The sequence below is a fragment of the Neopsephotus bourkii genome, unplaced genomic scaffold (genome assembly GCF_033783945.1).
Source record: "Neopsephotus bourkii isolate Nb327-2 ecotype Australia unplaced genomic scaffold, CSIRO-AGI_Nbou_v1 NB_951, whole genome shotgun sequence".
Classification (NCBI taxonomy): domain Eukaryota; kingdom Metazoa; phylum Chordata; class Aves; order Psittaciformes; family Psittacidae; genus Neopsephotus; species Neopsephotus bourkii.
In genome coordinates, this window is record NW_026901445.1 from 2,585,681 (window position 1) to 2,611,289 (window position 25,609).

The 25,609-nt window shown below is 39.6% G+C and overlaps 2 protein-coding genes across 2 annotated transcripts; both read right to left on the reverse strand.

Annotated features, from left to right (window-relative positions):
- Window positions 1-1,355: 1,355 nt before the first annotated feature.
- On the reverse strand, window positions 1,356-4,843 carry GDF2 (growth differentiation factor 2). Its single transcript, XM_061358878.1, has 2 exons — window positions 4,245-4,843; window positions 1,356-2,540 (listed from the first exon to the last, which is right to left on the reverse strand). Exons 1-2 carry the CDS (start codon window positions 4,588-4,590, stop codon window positions 1,600-1,602), a joined length of 1,287 nt encoding a protein of 428 aa, XP_061214862.1. The 5' UTR covers window positions 4,591-4,843; the 3' UTR covers window positions 1,356-1,599.
- Window positions 4,844-9,786: 4,943 nt separating this feature from the next.
- On the reverse strand, window positions 9,787-23,222 carry GDF10 (growth differentiation factor 10). The gene is made up of 3 exons (XM_061358781.1): window positions 22,553-23,222; window positions 16,112-17,019; window positions 9,787-10,803 (listed from the first exon to the last, which is right to left on the reverse strand). Exons 1-3 carry the CDS (start codon window positions 22,848-22,850, stop codon window positions 10,612-10,614), a joined length of 1,398 nt encoding a protein of 465 aa, XP_061214765.1. The 5' UTR covers window positions 22,851-23,222; the 3' UTR covers window positions 9,787-10,611.
- Window positions 23,223-25,609: the final 2,387 nt, after the last annotated feature.

The following is a 25,609-nucleotide window of genomic DNA, read 5'->3' on the forward strand; positions in this document are numbered from 1 at the left end:
CTGCTCACACTCTCCTGCTATTTGCTCTGTATTAAGTTATCAATAGTAAATAAGCTGTGTATTATATTTCAAGCTGACCTGTTCATGCCAAATGAATTCATCTTGCCCACAGGCTGCCCTAATTTAAAACATATGGATCGATTTAAATCCTGTTGCTTCCATACATTAAGCTACTGTTTAGATTTTTGCCTCATCAATATTCTTTGCCATTTTTAAATGGATGTGTAGTTTGCTGTGGGCTTGGATCAAAAGTATTCTCTGATAGTGGTTTCTTTGTTTTTGTTTTTGGTTGATTGGTTGGTTTGGGGTTTTTGGTGTGGAAGGTGATGGAGGAGTAGAATTATGGTGTCATTGTACAGCACATATACCCATCCCCTGAAACCAAGAGAAGACATTATGTTTGTTCTTTTACATGCAAACCCTTCATTATAATCAAAGGAAGTTTAACTGCAAGAAAGATGGGCTCCTTGTTCAGTGAAAATGCAACTGAAGTCATGAGAGCTGTTGCATGATAGTATATTTCCCATACAGCAGTGTAAGTCTTATGGAACACAGATAGAAGTTTTCAGGCTTTCCCAGATTTCTAAGGGGTGAATTTTATATGTAAAATAGAATTTCCCAGTAGAAGAAATTTAAAAAAACATCAGAGACTTATGTCAGACTCCAAAGAACATATTTAGGCCTCTAAATAAGTAGCCTGGGCTTTTCAAAAGTGTTGAGCTCTGCCAGCCAGCCCCCACTACTGTTAGGATACAGCTTCTAGCATACAGGCTGATCATCGTTAGACTGCATGTTCTTGCAAAGAAATACTAAGAATATGCAGTAGGTCAAAGTGTCTTCTTATCTTTGTACAGAGATAAGGGCTACTGTTCCTTGTAGGAAACAGTGTCTTAGAAGCGGAAGGCTGCACTTCTTATCATTCAAGTATGTGCCATAAGGGGGTAAAAATAGGGACGTTGAGGATAAGAAAGTTGAAACCAAGGCACCTGCTACCCACAGAAGGAAACTTGGGAATGAAATATGGCTGAGAATCTCTTCTCTTTTGAGTACTTCAGATCTTCACTTATAGGAGTAAATAATTTGCCTGTGAGATTATTGATGCGAGAAAAGGCTTGCAGGATTTAGACTTCTGACTTTATCATGCTGACTAAATTCCATTTACCGAGTTTTACAGAATTTGAAAATGTCAGAGTTGGCTGAACAAATTAGGTTTCAATACCTGTTAAACATGTACAGGACATCCTAAATCCCCAGCGAGAATCCTTTTGTTTGTGACCTAAACAGAACTGCTCAAACAGAAAAGTTGAAATAAGGTATTCAAATTGTATCACTGTTGCCAAATAATGCACAATTCATTCAATCTCACAATACTTTAATCCAGTATTCACTTTGCCGTGATATATTTAATGCAGGCTATTTACAATGATTGCTATTCTTTAAATGCCAGTTTTCCTTTAAAACAAGCAGAAACAGCAACAACCAGGCCCATACCCTGCTCCAAACATTGTTTGCAAGATTTTCATTTGTATCACTAATGTACAGATTTACACATAACAGAAAAAGTGGGTATTCTTATTCTTAGAGATACTGCTTTGTATACTACCTGCAGCCACATTCTGCCACTTTCATCCCTTCATAGTTGTATATCAAAGTGGGCACACCAGCATCATCCTTATAAAGAATGGAGATTGAATCCAATTTGGTTGGAACACAACAGGCCTTGGAAGCTTTCTTTGGGTTTTGGAGGTGCACTAGCGTTTGGACAATAGCATGTTTTGTTGGGGTAACATTATCTGTCAGAGGGAAGAAACAACCTCCTTTACACTCAAAAGCCTCATAATCTTTCGGTGCAATGATCCAGGAATCCCAACCAATCTCCTCAAAATTGACATGGAGGGAAGTTCGCCGGCAGTGGTTGGCTCCGATGCTTCTCTTGGTTCTGGAGGAATGATGGGGGTGCCCAGTGATGGCCTTTTCCTCTCCCTGTTCTAGCTCTTCAGATGAAGTGTTGTTTTTCCCTAGTTTCTTCAGCACACTTTCTTGCTCATGAACAATCATCTCCCGGAGCTCCACTTTGGTCTCTTTTGTCCCATTGTTACGGTCATTGGAGAACACGATTAACAGGGGCAGATTTTTTGTATCAGGGTTAACACTGGTAGCCAGCTTCCCACAAGTGAAACCACCCAGAGCCTTACTCTCTATAACAACCTCTAGCTTGTTTTTAGTCTTCAGTTTGTCTGCCCTGACCCATCTTTTCACAGCGCTGGACACTTCAAATGTCTTCCAACCACATTCCTGGATACTGTGGGAGACAAGGAAAGATCTGGTACTTTCTGGGTTTTCCCAGTGGTCACCACCTAGAACATCATAAATGACCATGTTGCCTTCCAGCTTAGAGAGAGACGCAAATTCCCTGTGACAGGAGATATGTATTCTCAGTTCAGCTCTGGTGATTTCCTCATATCGTGGAATAGAGATGTTGAAGAGCAAGATGTGTTTCTGAAATGGATTTTCTTTTGATGAAGCCAAAGAAATAACATCTGCAATAGGAAATGAAAATGTGGTTCAGTGCTTTTCTGACTGTCTAACTAACTTGCTTTTAGAAGACTCAGGATGTATTTTGGAGTTGCAAAAAGAGCTTGCCTGTCCAGTGCTAAAAAACGGAATAAAATACCATCCTCTGGCTGTGTTTCAAGGGAGTGGAAAGAAGAAATGGAGGTCCCTGGTGTTCGTAGAGTTTTCTACAAGATTGCATGGTCAGGTGAGTATGAGGAGAGGAGCATACGAGACTGCCTAATGATGCTCATTAATATTAAGTACATAAATAAGGCATCTGGGGAGTGTTCAGATTTAGTGATTTCCTAAGAGATTTTTACACAAAGAATTCCTGAAAAACCCTATGAATTTCCTTATCATCCTGCAGTGGGATGTACTGCCCTCCTAATACAGAGAAGTATTCTACGTATGTAAGTGTCTCTCAGAACTAGCTGTGCTGAGGCTTTTGTTGTCTTCAGATAACTTTCCAAGCAGATCGCATTAGTGGGAGTTTGGGGAAATAAAAAAGTTTTTGAAAATTCTTAATTGAAGCTTCAGGGTGTGTCTAAATTGGGACTTGGTGAGAAACACCTTTTCTTGTTCAGGTCCCAGTCCATTCCAGGCTGGACACACTGAGCTTGTGTGGTTTTGTTTGTGGGGGTTTTTCCTTCAAAATTATATGCAGTACCATCAACTCTGCCTTGGGAGAGGCAGATACTTGGGTGGAAGATCAGTAATGTTTAAAAGTCATCACTGACTGATGTCTATTTGATGGTCAATGTAAAATAAGTACTCAGTCATGACTGGGTTTTAGAGCAGTTTTAATAGGCTAACATTGATACTTCTTCACAGTGTTTACCCACTAAAACAGTCAGAGAAGAGAGTGAGATATGGAAACTATAATCTACCTCATTCTGTTAAGTTTTCTTTCCATTTCAGAACTAGGGGCACTAATTTAGGAATTTGAAGTTCTCCCTAGTTCTGTTACTTCTGTATGTCTGTTTTCATATAAACAGAAGCTTTAACTCTCCCTATCTCATTTTTATCACAAGGATTGCATTTATTTCTTTTTTACTTCTTCCTTTGATGGAGCTTTTAAAAAGTCTATTTAATGTTGCACAGGTAGAGATCTTGATTTATTTTTTTTTGTTGTTGACACAAGCTTGACTACCCATTTCCATATAAATCTTTCCATCTAACTCAGAATTTTGGGGGAGCACTGCTGTTTGCTGTTTGGATCCCTAGAGAACCAAGATCCCTTGGATCCCTAGACAACCAAGATCCCTTGGTTGTCTGCTGTGGTTTTTAAAGAGGAGCCCACCTAAGAGAAGAACTCTCTAGCATGGATGTCTCAATTATAGATGATAAAAAATTTGCATTCTAACATTAAAACTCAGCTCCAAATATCTAGTTTTGAGACATTATTCATGTAAACCCTCTTACTCAGTACATCATCTCAGTTGATGCATTTGAGAAGAGAATATTGTACAGTAAAAATATCAAAGAAAATGAAAGGTAATTGTATTTTTTAAAGATTGAAAAAAACTCTACAGAGCAAGACTACAATCCAAAATTTTAATCTATTTTATTTATAAATAATCAGTGGAAGTTTGGCACTCAGTTCCCTCTGAATATCAAAAGAATCTGCGTGCCTCCTGTCCATGTAATTCTTTAAAAATTCTAGTCCACATATTTAGGACTTTTCCTACCTTCAGTACTGAAGCTCCTCACAATATTGGATGCAGGGATGGAGGACTTGTCTGCAGTATATCTGTTGTATAAATCAATCATGAACTGTGGTGGTTCTTCTTTGGTCTTCACTTGCGAGGGGACTCTTGACAAATTCAAACTCCTTAGTAAATCCATCTTCATATTCTCCAGGAAAGATTTAAAGTCAAAATGAGTCTCACCTTCCACTTCTTCAGAATCATGGAAGTGTGCATCAGACTTTCCCATAACTGGTAACTTGTTCCAATCTTCCAAAGGCTTGCCTCTTGTCAAACAGGCAATGATGTTGAAAACAGACAGTGCAGCTAATACCCCAAAATAATGCATTTCTTCTATATTTACTTTCTTGTGGAGAGACAAGAAGATAAGGGTGTTTTAGCTGTTTAAAAGTCTTGTTTCATTACAGACAGAGGAAAGGAGATGGAAGGCAAACAACTGAAATACCCTTTGCAAATCACTTTCTTGTGTTCTTTTTGCAGTCTGGTTCAAACCGCAGCCTCTTGTCAGTTGTCAAGCAGATTGGTTGTACACTTGCCCTTATCAGAGTCATTGATGCCATGCTTCAGCTTCTGTTATCTAGCAAAGCTCTTAGTTAATGAAGATTCTGTAAACATCTGACAAACACATGTGGCTGGTGGGAAGGATATTGTATATTGTAAAGAATCCACATTTCACTTTAGGGTCATCATTGCTTAATTACACTCTTCTATCACTTCCTTGCCAAACGGAGAGAATCTTTGTTAGGGACACGGAAAATTATACTGTTCTCATCACTACAAGAAAATAGAGATCTAGAAAAAAAGCACTCTATTAGCTATTAGTAAATAACATCTCACAAATCTTTATTACAATCCCTTCATGTTATCAGGGAATCCTTGATCATTTGATGGAGATTTGTCATTCTGCAAGACGTGATCTCATGGCAATACAAACAACCTTAAAACTTCTTCCTGTTTATCAGCCAAGAGCAATTATTTGTACACAGTGAAATATCTGTTTTGTGTCAAGTTCTCTTCATGGTGTTTGCAGGCTTGTCCATTTTCAGTTTGATTCTTTTGGAGTATGGGAATTTAGTCTTGTTTTTATAGTATCTTATGTAATATATTTCTTAGACTCTTGATGGTCAATCTAGTCCAAGAACAACCAGTCATTATTTAATGCCCTTCTCAGGCCACATGAAAGTAAAAGGTCTCTGTGAAGATACAGATTATCTATGAAGATGCTGTTATCCATGAGAAGAATGGGCCAAGGCAAAAATACAAGACTTATGACAGAATTTCTCATTATACAGAAGAAAAAACTCTAGCTTATTTGTAAACAAAAATGTCACTTGCTGTTTACCTTAATGAATGCATTAGGATTCAATCTAATGATACATAAGTGTTTTATCTGTACTATTAATGCATCATTTTTTTCCGAAGCACAACTCAATCCATACTGTACATGTGTCATAAAGTCTAAATAGTATTACAAGCTTTTACATTACAAAAATCTCGTTGCAAAGATTTTGTCCTTTCTGCCATTGTTCTGTAGTTTTCTAGCAGTGCATACACAGCATTTAAAGTGATCCCAGACTTCTCAATTACTTGCTTTATGTGTCTGTTCAAGTGTCACGTTCCGGTATCTGAAGGGGGCCTGTAAGGATGCTGGGGAGGGACTCTTCATTAGGGTCTGTAGTGATAGGACAAGGGATAATGGGTTAAAACTTAAACAGGGGAAGTTTAGATTGGATATAAGAAGAAAGGTCTTTACTGTAAGGGTGATGAGGCACTGGAATGGGTGGCTCAAGGAAGTTGTGAATGCTCCATCCCTGGCGGTGTTCAAGGCCAGGTTGGACGAGGCCTTGGGAGATATGGTTTAGTGTGAGGTGTCCCTGCCCATGGCAGGGGGGTTGGAACTAGATGATCTTAAGGTCCTTTCCAACCCTAGCCATTCTATGATTCTATGATTTAGCATTGATCCTGGTATCCTGTATATTTTACTTATGGCCTTTGTGTTTCCTACCTGTGTGCAGAGCACAATTACTTGTGTTTGGCTAAAACATAACTTCTTATGCATCTCCAGAATTTATCTGAAGATGTCAAAGAATCAAAAGATTTTTTCAGTTTTTGTAGCACTTACTCTAAAAGGGTATCCCTTATACTTAAAACCCCCACAGTGCTTCATTTATTATTTTATTGTGCTTGGCTTCACCTTCTAGACATGAGTTCATGTAACTTTCTGACTGGCTTAAGGAGTCCTATAGCACTGGCTTTTTTTTTTCCGTCAGAGTACATCTACAATGTAATTAAGCTCCTTCTCAGTTTGCTTTCTGATAAACAGGTTGTGTTTTTTAGACACATTATAAGACATTTGCTCTAACTGTTTTTGTTTCCTTTCTGTGTCTCTTTCAGAGTTCGAATGTCTTTTTGAAACGGTGAACACTGGGGCTACGCATAGTTTCCTAGTGGCAGTCCACCAGTGCCATATGCAGAAATAAAATCTGCATTCCTCCTCCATTATGTGGTTCACTGCTCCAGTGTGTATCTTTTCAAAGCTTTTATTAGCTCTCTTTACATAGCATCACCCTGGATGTTTATAGGCTGCCATAAATCCGTGATATTCACAAAAATTATTTGAAGATTTCTGGCTTTCAAGGATGCAGTCTTTTATGCAGCAGGCGAAGCTTCCACTCCTTGTGCTTAGGTACCAGGTTCTGCATCTGTCTACCTTAAAATGAATTTTGATTACATAAAGTGCAGCTAGATCAAGTGATCTATATAAATACCTCTCTCCTAAAGACTGTCTTCTGCAAATGGTGTGGAGGTTGCTATATACAGAATTCCAGTTCATATGTAAAGATGTCAAATAGTGTTGGGCCAAGTGTCAGCTTTGCAGAAACTTTACAATGAACAGTTTCATTCAGTGGTAATTCCTTTTGAAAGCTGCTTTTTGAGGTTGGGCAGTGAGACAGTTTTTAATTCATGTGATACAAATATATTAGTATTGTCCAATGGTTTCTTTTAATTTTGAAGCCTTGTGCAAGTGAGTTGAACTACTCCACAAAACCCTAGGTACATTCCAGCTGTTCCTATTACCTTTGGCAATTAAACTGTGGCCTTGAAGGGTGATATTGAATTTGTTTTATAAAAAAAAGTCCTTAACACTTTGCTGGGTAGTATCAGCTGTTCTCTGCTTTTAGCTGTCTTTAACCATCTCATATCCTCAATTCTTTCAGGTTTAGTTAGTGGAATTATCTTGACCTGCTGTCTTAAGTGTTTGTAAATAGTAATGTTCTCTAGAAACTTGCATGTTCTTTGGAATGGTTTATAGGATGTTCATAGGAATCAAAAGATCTGTTGGAACCAAGAAAGTAAAGGGATCAGTGTCTTCCAGCAGCACCTGACTGCATTTGTGCTGTTCAAATGCAAAGTTTCCTTCTCTAGAGGAAGATCAGACACACAGATGCCAAAAACTCAGAAACCATTGTCTTAAACCACTAAATGAATAACTATTTAAGAACTTGTTCACATTAGACAATTAACTGGTACAGGTGAACTTCAAATGAAATAAAGTTTACTAATAAGAGAATTGTATTGCTTGTGTAGTAATGGTATGCCTTAGAGCTATGCCACTTACAGGTATAATTTTGTTTTGCCAATCCTAAATTGCATAATTTTGCAAACAAACCTTTAAATGAAGACTAAACCTGTCAGGGTATTACAAGCATCCTGATAAGTATAGGAGTAGCATTTTCTTTTATGTCCCATAGACCTTATAACAGATCATAGGATCGTATCTCTTTCCTCATTGCTTGTATCAGTACACCTGAGAAAGAAAGTTTGTACCCAAAGACTAGTTGAAGATGTAGAAAAGATTCCTTAAGGAAAACAAAATGCAATAGATAAGAACATAAACACAATAGGCTAATATGTCATGCTGGTCAGAGTTGGTGCTAAATGGGAGCAAGGCTAGACCGACAGAAAAGAGTAGATTTTCATAGAGAACAGGAATGACAATGACAAGGTATTTTGCAAAGTTTTATGCTGTTTGTAGGGATAAATGATAGATTTCTCAGAACTTTTGAATATTTCTTTATGCCTTAGCATTACTTTGTCAGCTGTAGTTGATTTTCTCATGATTTATAAAAATACAAGATCCTACATTTTTAAGGAAGATTTCGAACAGCAACAGTTTACAAATGTTTTCCCAGTAGTTTCAGTGTACATCACTGTAGTACTCTGGGAGAAGAAGAAATGCCTAGCTGGATCCATGATCTTTTGTCAGTCATAACTGGCAGTCACTACAAGGTGCCTTAAAAATATCTACTTCAGCTGTTTAGGAGGAACTAGCAAGAACTGCTGTGAGTGTAACCTTGCAGAGACTCCCATACACACTAAATCTTGCTTTTATGTAACTTAGCAGGCAGTACCACATTTACACACCTCTGTTGTCTTGGGAGTCTGTACCACCTGGGTATGGAATACTGGTGGCAGAAGTCACCTAACATCTTAGCAGCATAGCAGCTTTCCATTTAGGTAGTCATCAGAAGTTAGTGTGTGTAGTATCCTTCCCTAAGAAAATACAGCTCTTAATGGGATAAGAATTGCAGAAGGTTAGGCTGTCTCTTGAGAAGGAAACACTCTATATCTTACACTCTGCTACCTCACAGACTTCAGAAGTTTCTTCTGCTCCTGGTCTGCCTGTGCTACTGTACAGCAGCTGGGTGAAAACACAGTATGTGGCAAGCGCGTCCTGGCATGCAGGGACACTGAGAAATAGGATTGTCAGGTGCAGTAATGGAACGTCAGCTCTTAAAGGACTGCTGCAGTTAAAAGGGCTACCATAAATCTATCAACACAGGATTGTACAGGAGTTAGAGGGATGCAGAGGCTTTATTTCTGTAAAGACTTCTAACAGAACCACTGCCAAATATTGTGTCCCATTTTGATGTTCATTGTTTGAAAGGAAGGTTAATGAAAGTTCTGGAAAGAGTTCAGAAAAGAGCTGTGAGAAATTGTTTTGAGGCTTAGAATAAGAAATCAAAGTATCTATTTAAAATCCTAGCCAAAATGTAATTTGACTCTGCTCTATATACTAAAAATACACAGTGAAAGTGTTCTGGATAATAGATAAAAGGGATCTAATAAAATAGGTTACAGTAAGATCTAGTGAACTAAAGCTGAAGCTCAGCAAATTCGGGATTAAGCCACTGCATATGAACAAAGAGCACTAACTTTTGGAACAACTACTTGTAGTCCAGTAGATATATTCTATCACATGAAATCTTTAAAGCCAAATGTATGCATGTTTTTGAAAGATATTCCCAAGCTCCAAACAGAAGTTCCATAATGCATGGTGCAGAAACTACTGAGCAAGGTTCTTTGATCTATTCTGTGCAGGAGGTCATTTTAAATTATCATAGTATTCCCTTCTGTCTTTAATCTATTGAAGTGCATTATGATGAGCTTAACATGTATTTACATGTTTCCATCTAATTAAGAGAACATAACAGAGTGCATTTAGAGAAAGAAAATTCAACTATTTTTAGATACTACTGTACCTTTAATTTATTAGCTTTTGTTAAAAGCATGTAACAATCTAGAGGATATAAAGTATAATTTACAAAAATATAGATCTTGGTTATTTTATTTTTAGTATTTCAACATATAACTATATAGTATGTGTTACTTAGGGAATATGTTTAACAACCCAAAATGATCCAACAAACCGAAAGTGTGGGATATCACATGTCTTTCGTAGAACAAATTATATATTAGGGAAGGGTAACCAAAAATGGCTATATTAACATACTGTTTATAGGAAAGCTTATGCAGTGCACTATACTTGAATCCTGAAGAAACTATACATTTTAAGCCCTTTATTACAGCATTTTCAGTATAAATATGCAAATTAAAAGTATGAGTGTTTTAGGCAAAAGGTTTTGATTTGTGTACAAAAGTGATAGTCTAAAAGAAGCCTGACTTTGCAAGTTCATGTCCCATCTTTGTGGTTAACTGAAAAGATAAAATAGCCAAAAAAAAAAAAAAAAGCATATAAAATGTATTTTAGTCCTTTGATTATGGAAAACTTTACACTTAAACTCCAGATTTCTTGGCTAGGTCGGTTAGGAAAATATTTGTGAAAGTACTGAGTACCTGGAAGATGAATATGAAAGAAAAATGATGACAGTAAAACATATCCTTCCAGGTGAGTGTGTGGATCATTTTAGTATCTCTACATGCTCTGTGTAGAGAACTGTAGGCTTGCATTCATTCAACAGCACAATGGATTCTTTTCCTGTTTACAAAGTTCCCAATCTAGTCAGGCAGGATGCGCAGGTCTTCTTAAAGATGTGTTTGTATGAACTTATCGGCAGGCACAAGTTTCAACCGACATATTGGGATACACCTTCAAAACAACATTTTTGTTCTCATCTAAGAACAGGACACTGAGTGAGCTCATTTTGTCAGGGACACAGCAGGGTTCTGGGATGCCAGGAATGATTCCTACTGCTTTTACGATGCTCTGGATTGTAGCATGATTTGATGGCCGGAGAATCTGGAACAGAGAAAGAAATAGTTAACATTTATTTCATTTATTAACAGTCACTTTCAGAGGTGGACTTGGAATATCACACCAATTATGCTGTTTTTTTTCTCAAGAAAAGTGAATATATGTGACTGAGTCACAGGGCCACGAAACAAAGTCAGTCTCACACTTCCAGCTTTCTTGTGCAGGGTGTATTCAAGAGATTTTTTGTGTCCCTTATGCTGCCTTCCACAAATACCAGAGGAGGGCACTGGTGGCACAGCTAGCCTCAGCAGCCTGAAGCGAGAATGTCCCTGACTGCACCTACAGGATGCTGGAGGCAGGCACGCAGCAGCAAAGGACTAAGGTGGGAATGCTTCTCAGTCATAAGATGTTATCTTTTGTTTTCTTAACCTCTTGTCAGACTTGGAAAATTGGCTACTGTAAGTATTTCCAAAATAACCATCCCTGTGTTCCAGTATTTCTTCTCATGTACACTAACCTGGAATTAGTTACTTTTTCCTGGAGTAATTACTCTCTTTTAAAGAGTGCGCCAGAAGTAGTGTCCACAGGGAGGAGTTAGTCTAAATAGTTGAACAACCTGACAGGGCCTTTTTCATCATAACCCCATGACAAATAAGTACTTCGTCCCCATAGTCTTTGCTTCCCTCTGCCTTCCTGACTAGGCTTCCCCACTCCCCCTAGCTATCCTCAAAGTGGAGAAGAAAACAAAAGGCTGGGAAGGTAGGAAATGTCTGAAGTGAGTTTTCATGACAGCTTTACATCTACATATTTTTCAGGCTACTGAGCCACAATTTTATATAACAATTTTATATACTAAACCATATACTGTTTAGTAGTTAAAAATAAATTTTAATTTTTTTTTTTGCTTTTATTCACAAGCTATTCTTGACCCTTGTAGTCTGAAGAACAGAAGAGTACTAAACAGTTTTCACCACTTCTGTTGCTTGAGGGACATAGAGTCAAGTGGAGGTTTACTGGTGACAGAGCGACAGCCTTCCTTTGCCACTTTCTCAGCATAACATGGAATGTATATGCTCCAGTTATATGAGGTGATGGTATGGCATGCAACCCATCACTGAGGCTGAAGCTTCAGTAGCTCCTGTTCAGCTGTCATGTTTGAATACAGTCCCAGCAAATGAGAACAGTAAGAGTAGGAAAATTTAGTACTATCAGGCTTTTTGCTACAGTTTCACAAGTTTTCTGCACAGATCTGGTATATGTGGTACATGAAATCTTTCATCATTATCATTATAGCTGAATATTGGGTGGAAAATGACGTCTGTGGGAAAACAAGTAGGGACTTTGCACACCTCCACGTAGAAGCAGATGCTTCAAGTGAGAATAATTAATGTCTCCCATATCTTCTCTATTTTTCAAATAATAATTGAGTATATGCAAAATGTGATTTTTCATTTCAACATGAAAAGTTATGTAGCCCATGGATGTAACAAAGGAGCTATTTTATGATAATTCAGTTTTGATACGTTTGCTTTAAGTGTAACATATCAGATCGAAACGTTAAAGGTTTTAGATTTTCCTTGACTAAAGCAACCTCATTGCTTGTAATGGCTCATTGTAATGAGCCATTACAAGGAAGAACTGTGAAATCTATCCTTGATACTTCAGGGCTTCGAGACAGCATCCTTATAACTAAGTCCCAACAAGTGACCACTCCTGGAAAGTGCCTTTCTGTAATTAGCATATGTTGGCATAATTAGCAACAGCTTGCTCTCTCATGCTGCCTTCATCTTTAGATTTCAAAGCTGTCTGCAGACAAGCAGCGGTGAATTAGTCTCCCAGCTGCTTTTGTGAAGTAGAAATAAGCTTCTACCCACATTGGCCATGTCAGAAAATCTGGACAGCAAGAGAGAGACAGATGTAGCTTTCTTGTGTTTAAGCAACTGCAGTTTAGAAATTCAAAGAACTAGAGTTTCTAGAATTCAGTTCTTACTTTACCCTTTATGAATAACCTCCTGAAGTATTCCTAGCACCTTTATTATTTCATATTCTTTCACAGATCCTACTACTTCAGTGCTACTGAAACAGAATTTGTTGACCCCATAGAGCAGATAGCCATCATTGCCTGTAGTGCCAGTTACTGACTTACAGGATCCTACTAGGATAGTCTCCAGCTATGCAATCTTTAATATCTACAAGGAACAAATAGATGTGAGCAGTCTAGCGTGAACAGCTGTCTACCAAGACAACAGCAGGTGTATATGCTATGCGCAAAAATTCTTACAGAGAAAAATACTTACTATGGACTATTACTCCATGCAGAATATGGCTGCCTGAGCCCTGCATCCACAGCAGAACCAGCAGACCTAGACAGCACACCAGTCCCACAGCCAGCCATGCTCTGAATTTTCCATCCATTCTGGAAACCTGGCAGGACTGTTCAGTGATTGTGGACTAGGCTTCACATTTATCGTTCGTACTGATGTGCTAACATGGAAAGCTTGAAATAATGAGTTGAATGCCCAGTAGCAGTGGCACTGGGGAAATGCTACTGCTTTAAATGCTGGCTGCTAAGTTATGTACAGCAGGCCAGGTTCTGCTCTTGCTTCACCTCTAGGACAATTCCAACTCAGGAACAGTTTGGGCCTGAGAAAGTTGAATGATGGTGATGAGGCCAAAAAGCAATTGGACAGCAGGTTTGAAATACTTTAGACCCTCCCCTTCTGCTTGGCTTACACACCTTTTAAAGTCTGTTTTATCATGAATTTGCCCCTCAACACCCTCTTCCCCCCACTATCTTAATCAGCAGTACTTCTTAGCTTCAGGAGAGTTTTGTTTTCAGGTTTGAATTCAACTCTTAAAATGAAACTCATGAACTGATACAGTTACAAGACTGAAATCAAGAGAATTCTAGTTACTGTAGACCAGAGAATGGATATGTTCCCATCTACGTCTGCCACAGGAAAGACTAGCACTTGCTTTGGCAAATGCAGCAGTGCAACCAGTCATGATTAACTGTATAAACCAGTCTTCTCTCTCACAGTTCAGGGAGTAAGAGCTTCAGCAGTAAAGTAGGTGAACTTGCTATGACAAGATTTGTACCAGAGCTGTTTTGTATCTAGATCAAGAATTGTGGTTATTAAAGTAGATATGCAGAGTAATGTACTGATACTTTAAAGAAATAATTATACCAGGTATATATAAATATATGTAAATATACCAGGTATATTTCTATCTCCACAGTTCTAAGAGTACCTTGGAAACCTGTTGTCCATCACAGGTTGACCATGCAGACCAACTGAATAGCCTTAATCTTTGGATTAGGATCCTAAATCAAAGCCTTTGATTTAGGAGTGCCAATATCATATGTATGCTTTCCTCGCTTAGGGATTATATGCAAGAACAAAAGCTATTTTGCCCTCTGTAGTACTTAGCAATTCTTATGCTCTGACCTAGAGTTCGAATCATGCTGATGTCCTAGTTATTTCTGTTCATTTGAAAACAGTCATTTTAAAGGTTGCAATTATGAATCTGTCTCTTCTTTTTTTTTTTGTTTAAATCTCCACTTAAAAATATAAAGCTAACAAAAAGTAGACCTCTTCCAAATCAAACCCAGTCAAAGAGTGTGTCAAACCAAAAATCCCCCAATCTATGTATCTGTGATTTGGTTTTAAATTTCTGGTTGGTTTTGTTTGTTTTAGGGTGGGGTGTTTTGGGTGGTTTTTTTGGCACCCGGATGCTAGTGCACCCATATTCATTTATCTAGAAAACAAGTATCAAAATGAAACTTTTTTTTACAAGGGAATCTTTATTCTATAGCAAGTATACTATTTCTAGATAAGACATCAAGTTCATTTAACTATTTCAGCTCGAAATGGGTCCACTCTCTTTTGCTTCTTTCACTTTTTGTGTCATGCTGCTTTGCTTAAAGGAAGCCAGATGTATTAAGTGTAGGTTTTGGGGCTTGTTTTGCTTTGGTATATGTGAATGGTGCATTTGACTGTGGTTCTGTGGAAGAGGACCCATATTCCCAGGCTGTATTTTGTTTTGGATAAGTTAAATGGTGATTGTGTTGCATGATCTCTTTATATTATAACAAAAAAGTGAAGTTGTACGTGAGCCTGTGCATGCTTTAATTTTTACCAGACCATGTATCAATTTATGTGTACATGGTTCAGCATTGGCCAGCTACACAAGAACATGTGGTCAGATTTGTATACCCTTACAGTGATGTCTGGATTTCCACTGTTCCTGGGCTTAAACTAGCCTGCATATCTACTCTTTCCGAAATCATACTACCTATTTCAACACGAATATACGTCAGTCTCCCTGTATATAAAGTAGGGTAGATTCCAGTCTCAAAGCTCTGAAAATCTCCCCTGTAAAACACTATACATTATTTATGTTCTGAGTGATGGCATTCAAAAATGTTAGTAAAATAAACAATGAGGCCACTTGTAAGTAGAACTGCAAAATATTTACAGTTTCTAAACATGCAGGTTATGCAGTACTTTAAATCCTCCCCTCCCCCAGTACTTGAAAGCACTATCAAATGCCAATAATTCTTGTGCTACATAGGATTGCCAGGATTTCTACTTCATGCCATAGAGCAAGTGAGTGGGAGCGGGCCAAACTGAAATTCCATTGGAGCAGGAGTTCATGTTTGCCTCTATTAACAAATTTCACACTGCTTCTATTGGAGGAATCCAGTATGCTAATTTTAGAGTGTTACAGACAGCTATGTGGCATTTCCTGCCACATAAAATAAATCAATGTTTTTGTTCCAGCAGGATTGTCTTGAGAATTTAGTAAAATAAAGAAACACCAGAGAATTCTGAGACACTATCAGCTTAACCAGTATTATTATTTTCAAAGTGACAAGCAGTTTCTTAAAAATACCTCAGTATCACTACTCCACATTTTTCTCCTGAGGTATTACCAGGGGAATTCAGAAACACTCTGACAGAGTACTTTGTTTATTATTAGCATTTAATACTGTATACTTATGCTACCACAACAGAGTAGTTTGATGGTTTACTGTGTGTAACCATATTGTAATAAGCTGCATAAATCTTCATCTTATGGTTTCAAGATATAAGATGAGGAATCATAAGATAAACCTGAGATATTTTTCTTACTCTTCAGATTACTTTTAAAGATAACTTGGGATCTTTTTGCACTCATAAATACATCAATGAAAACGATATTGTTTAAATTATTTAGGCTCAACAAGGCAACAGAAAAAATACAGTAAAAGAGATAAAATCTAAAGGAAAATCTAACTAAAGGAGTAGTTGGGTAAGCAGTACAGTAGGTCTACTGTTTATAAGCCTACAGAAACAAAAAAGCATACTACCTTGGGCATTGGAAATTCACATGCCCCTGCACAGTAGTAGGCATCAAATGATTTGGGAGATATGATCCATTCATTCCAGCCAATGTCAGCAAAGTCAACTTTCATGTATCTTCTTGAACAAATCCTTGGCTCATTCCATTGTTTTCGCCTTGCTTTCTTCATTGTTTTCTCATCAAAATTTAGCACCTGAGATTTTGTAAGTGTTTCTGTATTTTCTTGCCCTTTTCTCCTTCGATCTTTGCGTGAAGTTTTTGGCTTCAAGGATTTGTAAGCATTCTCCCATATGTCATGTTTGTTATATTTATTGGTGTTATAATCTACTTCTGGCAACTCATTGTTCTGAATAGAGCTAGAGAGGTATGTATCCCTCCTCACTCGAGTATCAGTAGAAGCATTAGGGGATAAATTTGGGTCCCCATCGTTGGAAGGGGATGGATCATAACGCTGTAGGGTGACTGCCACACTGTTAGGTTCAGAGATTGCAAGATCATTGGCATAAACTAGTATATAAGGTAAATGACTGGCGACCTGTTCAGGGAAGTCCTTGTATTTCTCTCCAGAATCAAGCTCAGCGCAGAGTATGAGCTCTCCAGCCCGTTTTGATTCTTTTATGATGTGTGAAATGTCCTTTGCATGCCAAGCCCCTCGCCTTTGAAGAAACATGGTGATGTTCCCTTTCACTAGTCCATAGGCAGAATTCTGGTGAACGCTTTGGAAGATGAGGTTGAGCCGCAGGATCGAAGGCAGGTGAAGGAGGCGGCAGGATGAGTTCTTGGATCGCTTACAAAACACTTCCTGGTGTCGAGGGCGCTTGTCAGCGTAGAAGTGAAAGGTGGCAGCGAGGATCATCTCTGAATCCTGCATGGATGACAGATTGAAGCAGTACGAGGGCTTCTGGGCCAAGAATTCTACAAAAAATCAAGGAAAACATGGATAAACACCTGAGACCAAAAAACATAGTGAAACTTTTATTGCTTATAAGTGAATTAACAAATTTTGTTTTTCACTTACCCACTTCAAATCAGTTCATATAGTGAGCTTGTCACTTCAGCTTAAAACCATGGTGAATAAGTGGAGGAAAAAACCCTAAAAATATTTAATAGCAATATTAAAATAACATCTGGACTGTCCAACACACTGGGCACCTTTTGTTTACATTAGGGATAAAACTCTTCCCAGAGATTTCCAGTTTCAGACTGCCTCTCATTCAGAGGCAGCAAAAGCAATCCTTGCTTCTATTTCTTTTATAACAAAGTCAATGCTTCTATTTCTTTTATAACAAAGCCAACTCAGAGAAGCTTTCAGATTTGTCAGTGGCAGAGCTCAGAATGGTACCCTCCTCAGTACACTAGTTGAAAACAAGTTCTACAGTTAATAGTCAAGATGATCCCATCTAAAGATGACTGCAAGGATTCCTGAAAGATCTCTGGGTGCTTGCTGTGTGGTAATATGAAGTTCATCATCTGTAAATAGTGCACAAGAGACGTTTCACAAGGAGGCTGGAAGTAAGCAGTGCAACACATTTTGAAGGCCATTACTCTTAGGAGCAATCCTCATTTTCAGAACGTGTCATGAAGGAGCTTTGTTTTCAAGCACTGTGAAACTTACTTGGTTCCTAAGACTTGTGTTTTGATCTGCTTGGCAACTATTGTTGAATAGGAGGTGATGCTTAAAATTCAAACTCCATTTGGCATAACTTCTTTAACTAGTTGAACAAGTTCTGCTCAGGTTACATCTCTACCCTCCTCTCAAGGAAGATGAGCAATTTTACACTAATAACTGTTTACACCACGTTTATTTAAACAGTAGAAACCTAAGAGATAACATCTGTTAACATGTAATCCCAGGATCAAAAGATCATGCCTCCACAGTCTATCATGGTGAAAAGCTGCCTTTCATTCTTTATTTTTTTTTCCTTAAACTAGCTTAAGAATATACAGAAAAGTGGTGGCAGAACCAAGAAGTGATTCCTGTTCTTCCAAGCTCAGACTGGTACTTTGAGTGCATCAAAGGACTACAGTAGGTAAGTTTGCATCTTTAGTTAACCCAAAAGGGCAAACCCTCTGGCACCTCTTTCTGATATACCTGGAAATTCTCTGGCAGCAGGGAGGAAAAAAGGGACAAAACCAACAAACACAGCAGACAGTCTTCACAGAAACACTTAGGTTTGTTTTTCAGTGCACTGGGCATGATAAGCCACAGAAATTCTGACAAGAACAGAAAGGCAGTACTATTAACTTCCACCTGTCAGAATGTTCTTCCTTTTAAACACAGCTTCATTTAAAAGGCAGAAATTAATACTGCTATGTCTCACTAAATTGGTACTTGCTATCTTCCAGTTCATGCTGCACAGAACCATCATTTGAACTAAATCACAGCAGGTTAGGATGCTCACTAATCCCAGGCCCACATAGTCTGAAAGTACACACATTCAAGTATGCAGTTTCTGTCTACACCATGTGCATTTTTTTCCTGACGCAGTAAAGTGAAAAAGCATTCTGTGATGAGAAACTATTTGTTTCTGTCAGTTCAGGACAGGATTCCTATCAGTAAACTTCTAATCAACACTAGTTTTATGTACAGATGCTCATACTATGAAAAAACTTAGAAGTTTAGGTTCTTTTTAAGTCTTTGAAGCACAGAAACTTCACAAAGCTGCTAGCCTACTTTTCAGACCAAGGAAGAGAAGAATTGGTGTAATTCCTGTACAACAGCACATTGTTATTAAAGTTTGCTCATCTCAGAAGTCATATTTTTCTAAAACAGAAGTCCACCCACTGCCTCTCCCCACCTGAGCTGGGTACAGTTTAATTTTTTAATACTTCCTTTTAGTAGTGGAATGCTCCTACCACCATCAGTTGCATAGTTATGACTATGAAGCATATGCATTGCTGGGCTAAAGGCATTTCAAATGCCAGTTTCCCAGAGTTTCAGATCAGAATGTAAACTTGCAGTGATAGCTCAGAGAAAGTGCATTTTAATTCTTCTAAATTAATTCTGCATTCTGGAGTGAACAAACCCTTTCAAAAGTCAAAATTATTTGTAGAATAGGACAAGAATCTGAATCTGCAGCTACTGAAAAGCCAGAAGCCTGGAAGTGCAGGCTGTTCAGTAAATGGGAATCAAATTTGGGGTGGAGCATAGTCATATTTATCATATTGCATCAGATGTCTCAGGCTTTTACCAACCTGTCAACCAAGCATTGTTACATTTTCCAGATCTACTCTGAGTTGAACTGTGCTGGCTGTGTACATTAAAGTTAATATTTTACTGATTGTATCAGTAAAATCACTGATCACTGTAGACAGCTTCAAGTTAGGAATACAGGCAAGATGTGTGGAGCATACACACAAGAGACTGGTAGAGGAAAAAAACAAGGCAAGTGGCCAAGGAAAGAAAATATTAGCCTTTAGTATGTGATCCACATAGGAGAATGTTGCATTGCAGTAAGCCAAGATTGGCAAAACAGATTTACGTGGTATTCATGGTAACACATTTGTGAGAAAGCTATATGCAGAGAACCTAATTTAATGTGTATTAAGCTATGAAATGATGTTAAAGTAAGGCTCTAGAGGCCAGAATTGCAGTTTCCTGGGTAATCTTGATTTGGTTTTCTTGCACATATGCATTATGATACAGACTTAATTAAATATCTGCTATTTTTTGCTATTCACCAAAGCCTTTGCTTCATTTAGCACAGGGTATGTAACCATCCTCTGTGCTAAATGAAGCAAAGGCTTTGGTTGGGGAAATGAGCCTGAGCTGCAAAAGTCCATTTATGGGGAATTTTCATGGCCTAGGCAGCAGATTACTGCCATGAACACAAACACCCTCCAGTCGCAGCAACCTAAGTGAGGTAGGACAATCATGGAATCATAGACTGGTTAGGGTTGGAAGGGATCTTAAAAATCATTTAGTTTCAAACCCCCTGCCTCAGGAAGGGACACTTTCCACTACCTTCATATTTCACCTTTGGTCACAAAGCACTTACGACTTGACTGTGTAGCTACCTTCAGCCAATTCGTGCTGTTTTCTAAAGCTACAAATTTCCCTGGAAACTGGAAAGCACCTACAGAAAAAAAGAAGTTGAGAAATGATTTCACAGACTGTCTCTCAGTTCTTTGTCAGAGCCATAATAAACTCTTGCAAACACACATAGAGGTGAGCTGAGAGAAGGTGATCAGATGTTTGTGAAGCACCCTTTCTGAAGCGATAAATACTGCTAAAGAAACATGAAGAAGTTGTATCTGGAATGTGCAAATAGCACATGCATATATATAGCAGGTGCCTCACACAGAATATGGAGAAGTATCACATATTCAGTAACCCAGTCAATACCATCTACACACTGCAAGGCATATATAGGACGGCAATATAACTTTTTAGTTGAGGAGACCTCAATAATGCATAAGACAAAGGAGCAAACTAAGTCTGGGCTGACGTTTTGTGCCTCTGGAGCCCTCCTGTTGACAACTGTAACTAACACTGATGCTTGAGTGTCCCCTAACAGAGACCTTCAAGCTGTGGGGTAGGAATAGAAGGTTACAGATTTTCTGAAAGATACATGTCTAAAAAAAGAGAAAAAGAATTAAGTCTATTGCTTAGAATAATGAAAAGGAAACTATTGTAGGTGTAGTCTGTTCTGCTTATCTTAGTGGTATTAGAATTCTCATGTATTTTATAAAGAACAGACCCTCCACACGTCTTGTTAGATAAAACATGACAATTTGTTCTTTCAGAAGAAGGCACCAGAACTTCTTGGGGAGATAAATTAAGACACTCTGCCAGATACAGCTCATCTCCCCTCCCTCTCTTGTCATTCTATAGTTCATTTCAGACTGTTCAGCACTAGGTTGATGAATTGCAAAGAAATACAATTTATTGTTATAACAAAGGAACATTGCAGAGGAGCTTCTGCTTTCATGCCTTGTCACTGGGAAGGGGTGGGATCCAGTAGATAAAATGCACAGATGGGACACTAGGGCTTTGAACATGGGTGTGCTTTATTTCCATTATGTGGAAAGACAAGTTACTTCCAGGCATCTCTGGCTTGGTTTCATGATCTGACAGATGAGCAAAATAATAATTGGTTTGTAATTGATCAGTACAGTCTATTGTAGTGTTTTAAACCAGAATTTAAACCACTTCGATGCAAGTAACTTGTTCCGCAGATCAACTGAAAAATTAAGAATGAATATAGTGCAGTTCTTGCATTCTTCCCAAATCACTCTCGTGGTCCAGGGCCTTACTTGGGTAGCAGCCAGTATCAGCAGCTCAGTTCACAGAGAAGTAAGAGTGGTAGCAGGAGGTCATGCAATAACCACCCACAATGGAAGTTCCTTCCCAACCCCTCTTAGCAGCTGCTAGCTAATGAGCTAGAGCATGACTATATATTTCTCTACCAAATATCTGCAGTTGTTGTTTTCTAAACATTTTCATTTGCCACTTACCCTTCAATGGGATCTCCCCCTCCCTGAATATGATTATTTTTAATGTTACATTTAACATAGGGTAGAAATTAAGTTGGGGGTGCTCTAGAGAATATGATTTATTTTGCAATGGTATAGTAGCATCGACCACAATGTTGCATTGTATTCTATGTATGAAACAAATGCAGGCAAACTAGACTGAAACTCACAAAAGCAAATTTTGAATGCAGCTATCAGATATGCCTATTACAAAATACATATTTCTGGCAGTGTAACAAAAATTATATTCTAGAAACTGATATAATTCTTCTTTAAAGAGCGAAGTTGTCAAATGTATTCTGTAAGAGTTAACCAAAGAAGAGGTTTTCCAGAAAAGACAGTCTGGGTTTCCTTAGCACAGGATAACCACGCAAACCTCTTTATTACTTTGAAAGAAGGCTGGGATAAGGAAAGTGAAGTTTTGACAGTGCGTGTGTGCTCCTCCACCTTCATCAAGTTAAGCAAAGCTGGGAAAAGGGAGATCAGACATGCGTCTTTCCAGGTCTGGGCAGTGCCTCGGACGCAGAGACCTGGGTAGTTCTGGGCAGCCCCGCAGGCGGCACTCTTCCGACAGAGCCGGCGAGCCTGCGGGAGGAGCGGACCTGCCGCTGGAGCACTCGCGGCTACGTGTGTGCTCCAAGTACTTCTGAAGAGGTCTTGCGACCCATGAGATCTGCGCTGGGAACAGCCCTTCTTTTGCCGATGGTCTGCATCCACAGCAACCGCGCAGCTTTCTGAAGGGACATAACTTCTTGCAGATTCTCTTGGGAAAGGAAACGGAGGCGGGGAGGTGGGAAGCAGCCCGCAGAGTAGAGAGCGGATATCAGGTCCGAGTAGTTAGCAAGGATCTCCCCAGCGTGATACCCCGTGCAGTCAGTGACAACCGCGGCGCAAACCCGTCACTGTAACGCGAAAGAGGAGCGAGGGTTCCAGCTGTGCCCCCCCCCTCCCCCCTGCGCCCGGCCCGTCTTACCCGGTTTGGCTTTGAAGCTCCGCACAGTGTTGCCATCGCCGGGCCGGCTCCCTTCCCGGTTGTACTTCTCGTAGAGCTTAAGCATGTGGACAGCTACCATGTCCTGAGCGATGCCGCCCAGCGCAAGGGGCGGCGAGGAGCCCCAGCGGGGGTGACTGCCGCGGGAGGGCGAGTCCCGGGGGGCTGGCTGCGGGACGGGGCAGGCGGGCTGGCTGCAGGCGCCCTCCCTCGCAGGCGAGTGGCAGCCCACATGGCCCAGGGCCCACAGCAGGAGGCAGCAGGTCAGGCGGCCGGCCATCGGCGGGGCGGATGCTGCGGGGCGGCCGGGCACGGAGCGGCGGCGGCTCGGGCGCTGACTGCGTCTGGGTCTCCCGGTTGGCCCTGCCGCACCGGGGCGAGGGGGCGGCGGGGACAGGGAGAAAGGGAGGAGAGAGGGTGAGGGCGGCTCCCCCCCCCTCCCTGCCGGTGATGCCGCCTCCGCCGGGCCAATCCCCGGGCCCGGGGGTGAGGAGGTGCGGACCGGGGGTACCGGTGCGGGGAGACTCGCAGGAAGGGACGCTGCGTTACTCCAGTGTAGGGCTTCCCTGCTCTTTAAAGCGTAGCGGGGAAAGCATCTAAATTAATCAGCGCACAGTCGCTGATTGGAGACATATGTCACCGTCGCCGCTGTGGCAGAGAGCGCTACGGCAGGACGGTACCTTGGGTGCCTGCGCCAGCAGGGGTTGCGGGGGGAGTGGGCGTGTCTTGAAAATTACTTCTAAGATATAAAAACAAATAGATAACAAGCGGGCAATCAGGCGGTGGGAAAGGGCAGGTGAGTGGCGGGACATCATGACAAGGAAAGGGTGTGCACATAAGTGCGGAAAGAAGTGGAAGAGTCTTTCTGTTCCGATCGGCAGAGCTGACAGTGCTGTCTTGGAAAGGCAACGCTGTAAATAGTGTTTGTTTCAATGATCCCAGAGAAAACAGAAGTCCCCGGTGCGTCCAGACTCTGGAGGACTCGGTGTGAACTAGGCAGGAGTGTAACAAGGGTCACTGATAATTCCAAGCAGATACTTTAATAGTAGGGGTTAAAGGGGCTGTGCAGGGGTAAACTTTCGTCATTGGGCTGTTTCTATGCGTGATCTGAAAGAGGAGAAAACTGATGTGAATTTCTGAAGGATTTACATGTCTTAGGTCGGAGGGGGTTGATTTAAAAGTGAATGGTGCATGTTGCGCTTATTCACCATGTGACACAGGTAGTTCTGAATCATAGTTTATAGTCACCCAGCGGGTATAAATGCTGCTATAATGAATAGCAGTTTTAAAGACAACTTATAAGGAGAGTGGTATATTTTAAGGGAATTTGTTCCTTCTGCCTCCTTTTTTTAAAGCTTGTCCTCCAGCAGCCAAGACAGTTACTTTTCTTGGAGAGTATACAATGCAATAAGTGAAAAATTGTTGGAAAAAGCCACTGTTGCTGTGTATAAAACAACTCTTTTGTCATTTTTTAACCTTGGAGTGTCAAATCTGAGCAGATACTATTGAAAGCCTCTGAACCACAAGACTGTAGTTTTGAATCACGGCAAAGAAAGGTTTGATTCATTTTTAAAGTTAGCACCAGGCCACATTGCTCTCTGCCCTTGAATGTATGAAACAAACAATTTGCAAATACAAATTTGTCCAAATGTACTTTGCTAAAATATCAAACCTCCTATTAATTAATCTTTGCCTATAAATAAGCCAAACCATCTTTTGGTGCGGGGTTGTTTTTTTTTTTTCTCCATGGTAGCATGCTCATGACCTCCACTGGGGGTGTGAGCAAACCTTTTGTTGTTTGTGGTTTTTGTCTGTACTGTTTCTATACAATCAAGGTCCTGTGAAAAGGAGGAAGAGGCAGCAGGAGGTAGGAACAAGCTGGGCTATTTTGGACCAATGTCCCATTAAAATGTTCTCTCTCTCCTTAACTCACTCCAAACTCCTATTCAGGCATACACTTTGTATCAGTCTTTAACCTGCACTAAAACCTGTAGGACACTGATACTTTGACATTGTTGGAAAGAATTAAAGAATCAACCAGGGATGACTAATATTTCTTGCCTTATTTTATTGCGGAACAGCAGGAATTCAAAGTCTTTAAAGCTCTGGTACTTTGACTCTTTTATGCAGCTGAGATGATGAAATAAAAATGTGTTTGGTAAAGGAATTCAAATTAGCACTGGGTCACATAATTCCACTGTTCTGAATATGGCCAATCAATGGCATCTCTAAGGCATCTAGAGGCAAGAGCTATGCAATTTCTGCTCATGCAGAATAATATTCCTAGCGTGGAAATTTCTGCTAATTAAAGCTCTTGCCAAGTAGAGTCTTTTTTTTTCTTTTTTTTTTTTTTTCTTTTTTTTTCTTTTCCTTTGCAAGCCAGGATTTGGAGACAGTCTCCCCTACAGTCAAAGCGATGCAGTCAAGATTTTAAACTGCAGATATAGGCTTCCTGCTAAAATTATTGTGATATAAGTAGAGTTAGACACCTTAAGTAACAGCTTATACATGAAAAAAAACGCAACCCCAACCCCAGATAACATTTACTTATGGAATTAGAGACATCTATACAAAAGAACTATTGTGACTTGTGTTTGTATTTTGTTGTAGAATGTAATGTGGGAAATACATAGGAAACGTATAAGAGGGGCCACCAGGGCACCAGGATTAGTATCTATTCTTTTTGTTCTACTGTAAAATTACTTACTAACTCCCTTTAGGGTTAGAGCTATCTATTTTAAAAGTGTTGCCTGATTTTATTTTTAATAATAAAGTCAGTAACCGGGATAATAAATTTACAACTCCAGGGAAGTTAATGAAACAAATTATTATTGAATTTGGGCTTAAGTCCAAATTTCTGGTTACTACTTACTGTAGGACAGCTCAGTCGTTTTTTCACTCGCAAAAATACCTAGCTATGCATCATGCTACATAATTAGGTAGGATCATACAAGACCATTCCTTAAGTATATAACTTATTAATTAGAAATGGACTGAATTAAATGCATTGGACTGCAGGTTCTCATAGAAACTGTTGGC

What these genes read in the sequence shown, in the direction of transcription:
- GDF2 (XM_061358878.1), bottom strand. Translation starts at nt 4,590, where the DNA reads ATGCATTATTTTGGGGTATTAGCTGCACTGTCTGTTTTCAACATCATT. An exon ending in GAGGAGCTTCAGTACTGAAG is followed by an intron (nt 2,541 to 4,244) that starts GTAGGAAAAGTC and finishes TTCCTATTGCAG; the next exon opens with ATGTTATTTCTTTGGCTTCA.
- GDF10 (XM_061358781.1), bottom strand. Translation starts at nt 22,850, where the DNA reads ATGGCCGGCCGCCTGACCTGCTGCCTCCTGCTGTGGGCCCTGGGCCAT. An exon ending in GAGCTTCAAAGCCAAACCGG is followed by an intron (nt 17,020 to 22,552) that starts GTAAGACGGGCC and finishes GATTTTTTGTAG; the next exon opens with AATTCTTGGCCCAGAAGCCC. An exon ending in GTGAATTTCCAATGCCCAAG is followed by an intron (nt 10,804 to 16,111) that starts GTAGTATGCTTT and finishes TCTCTGTTCCAG; the next exon opens with ATTCTCCGGCCATCAAATCA.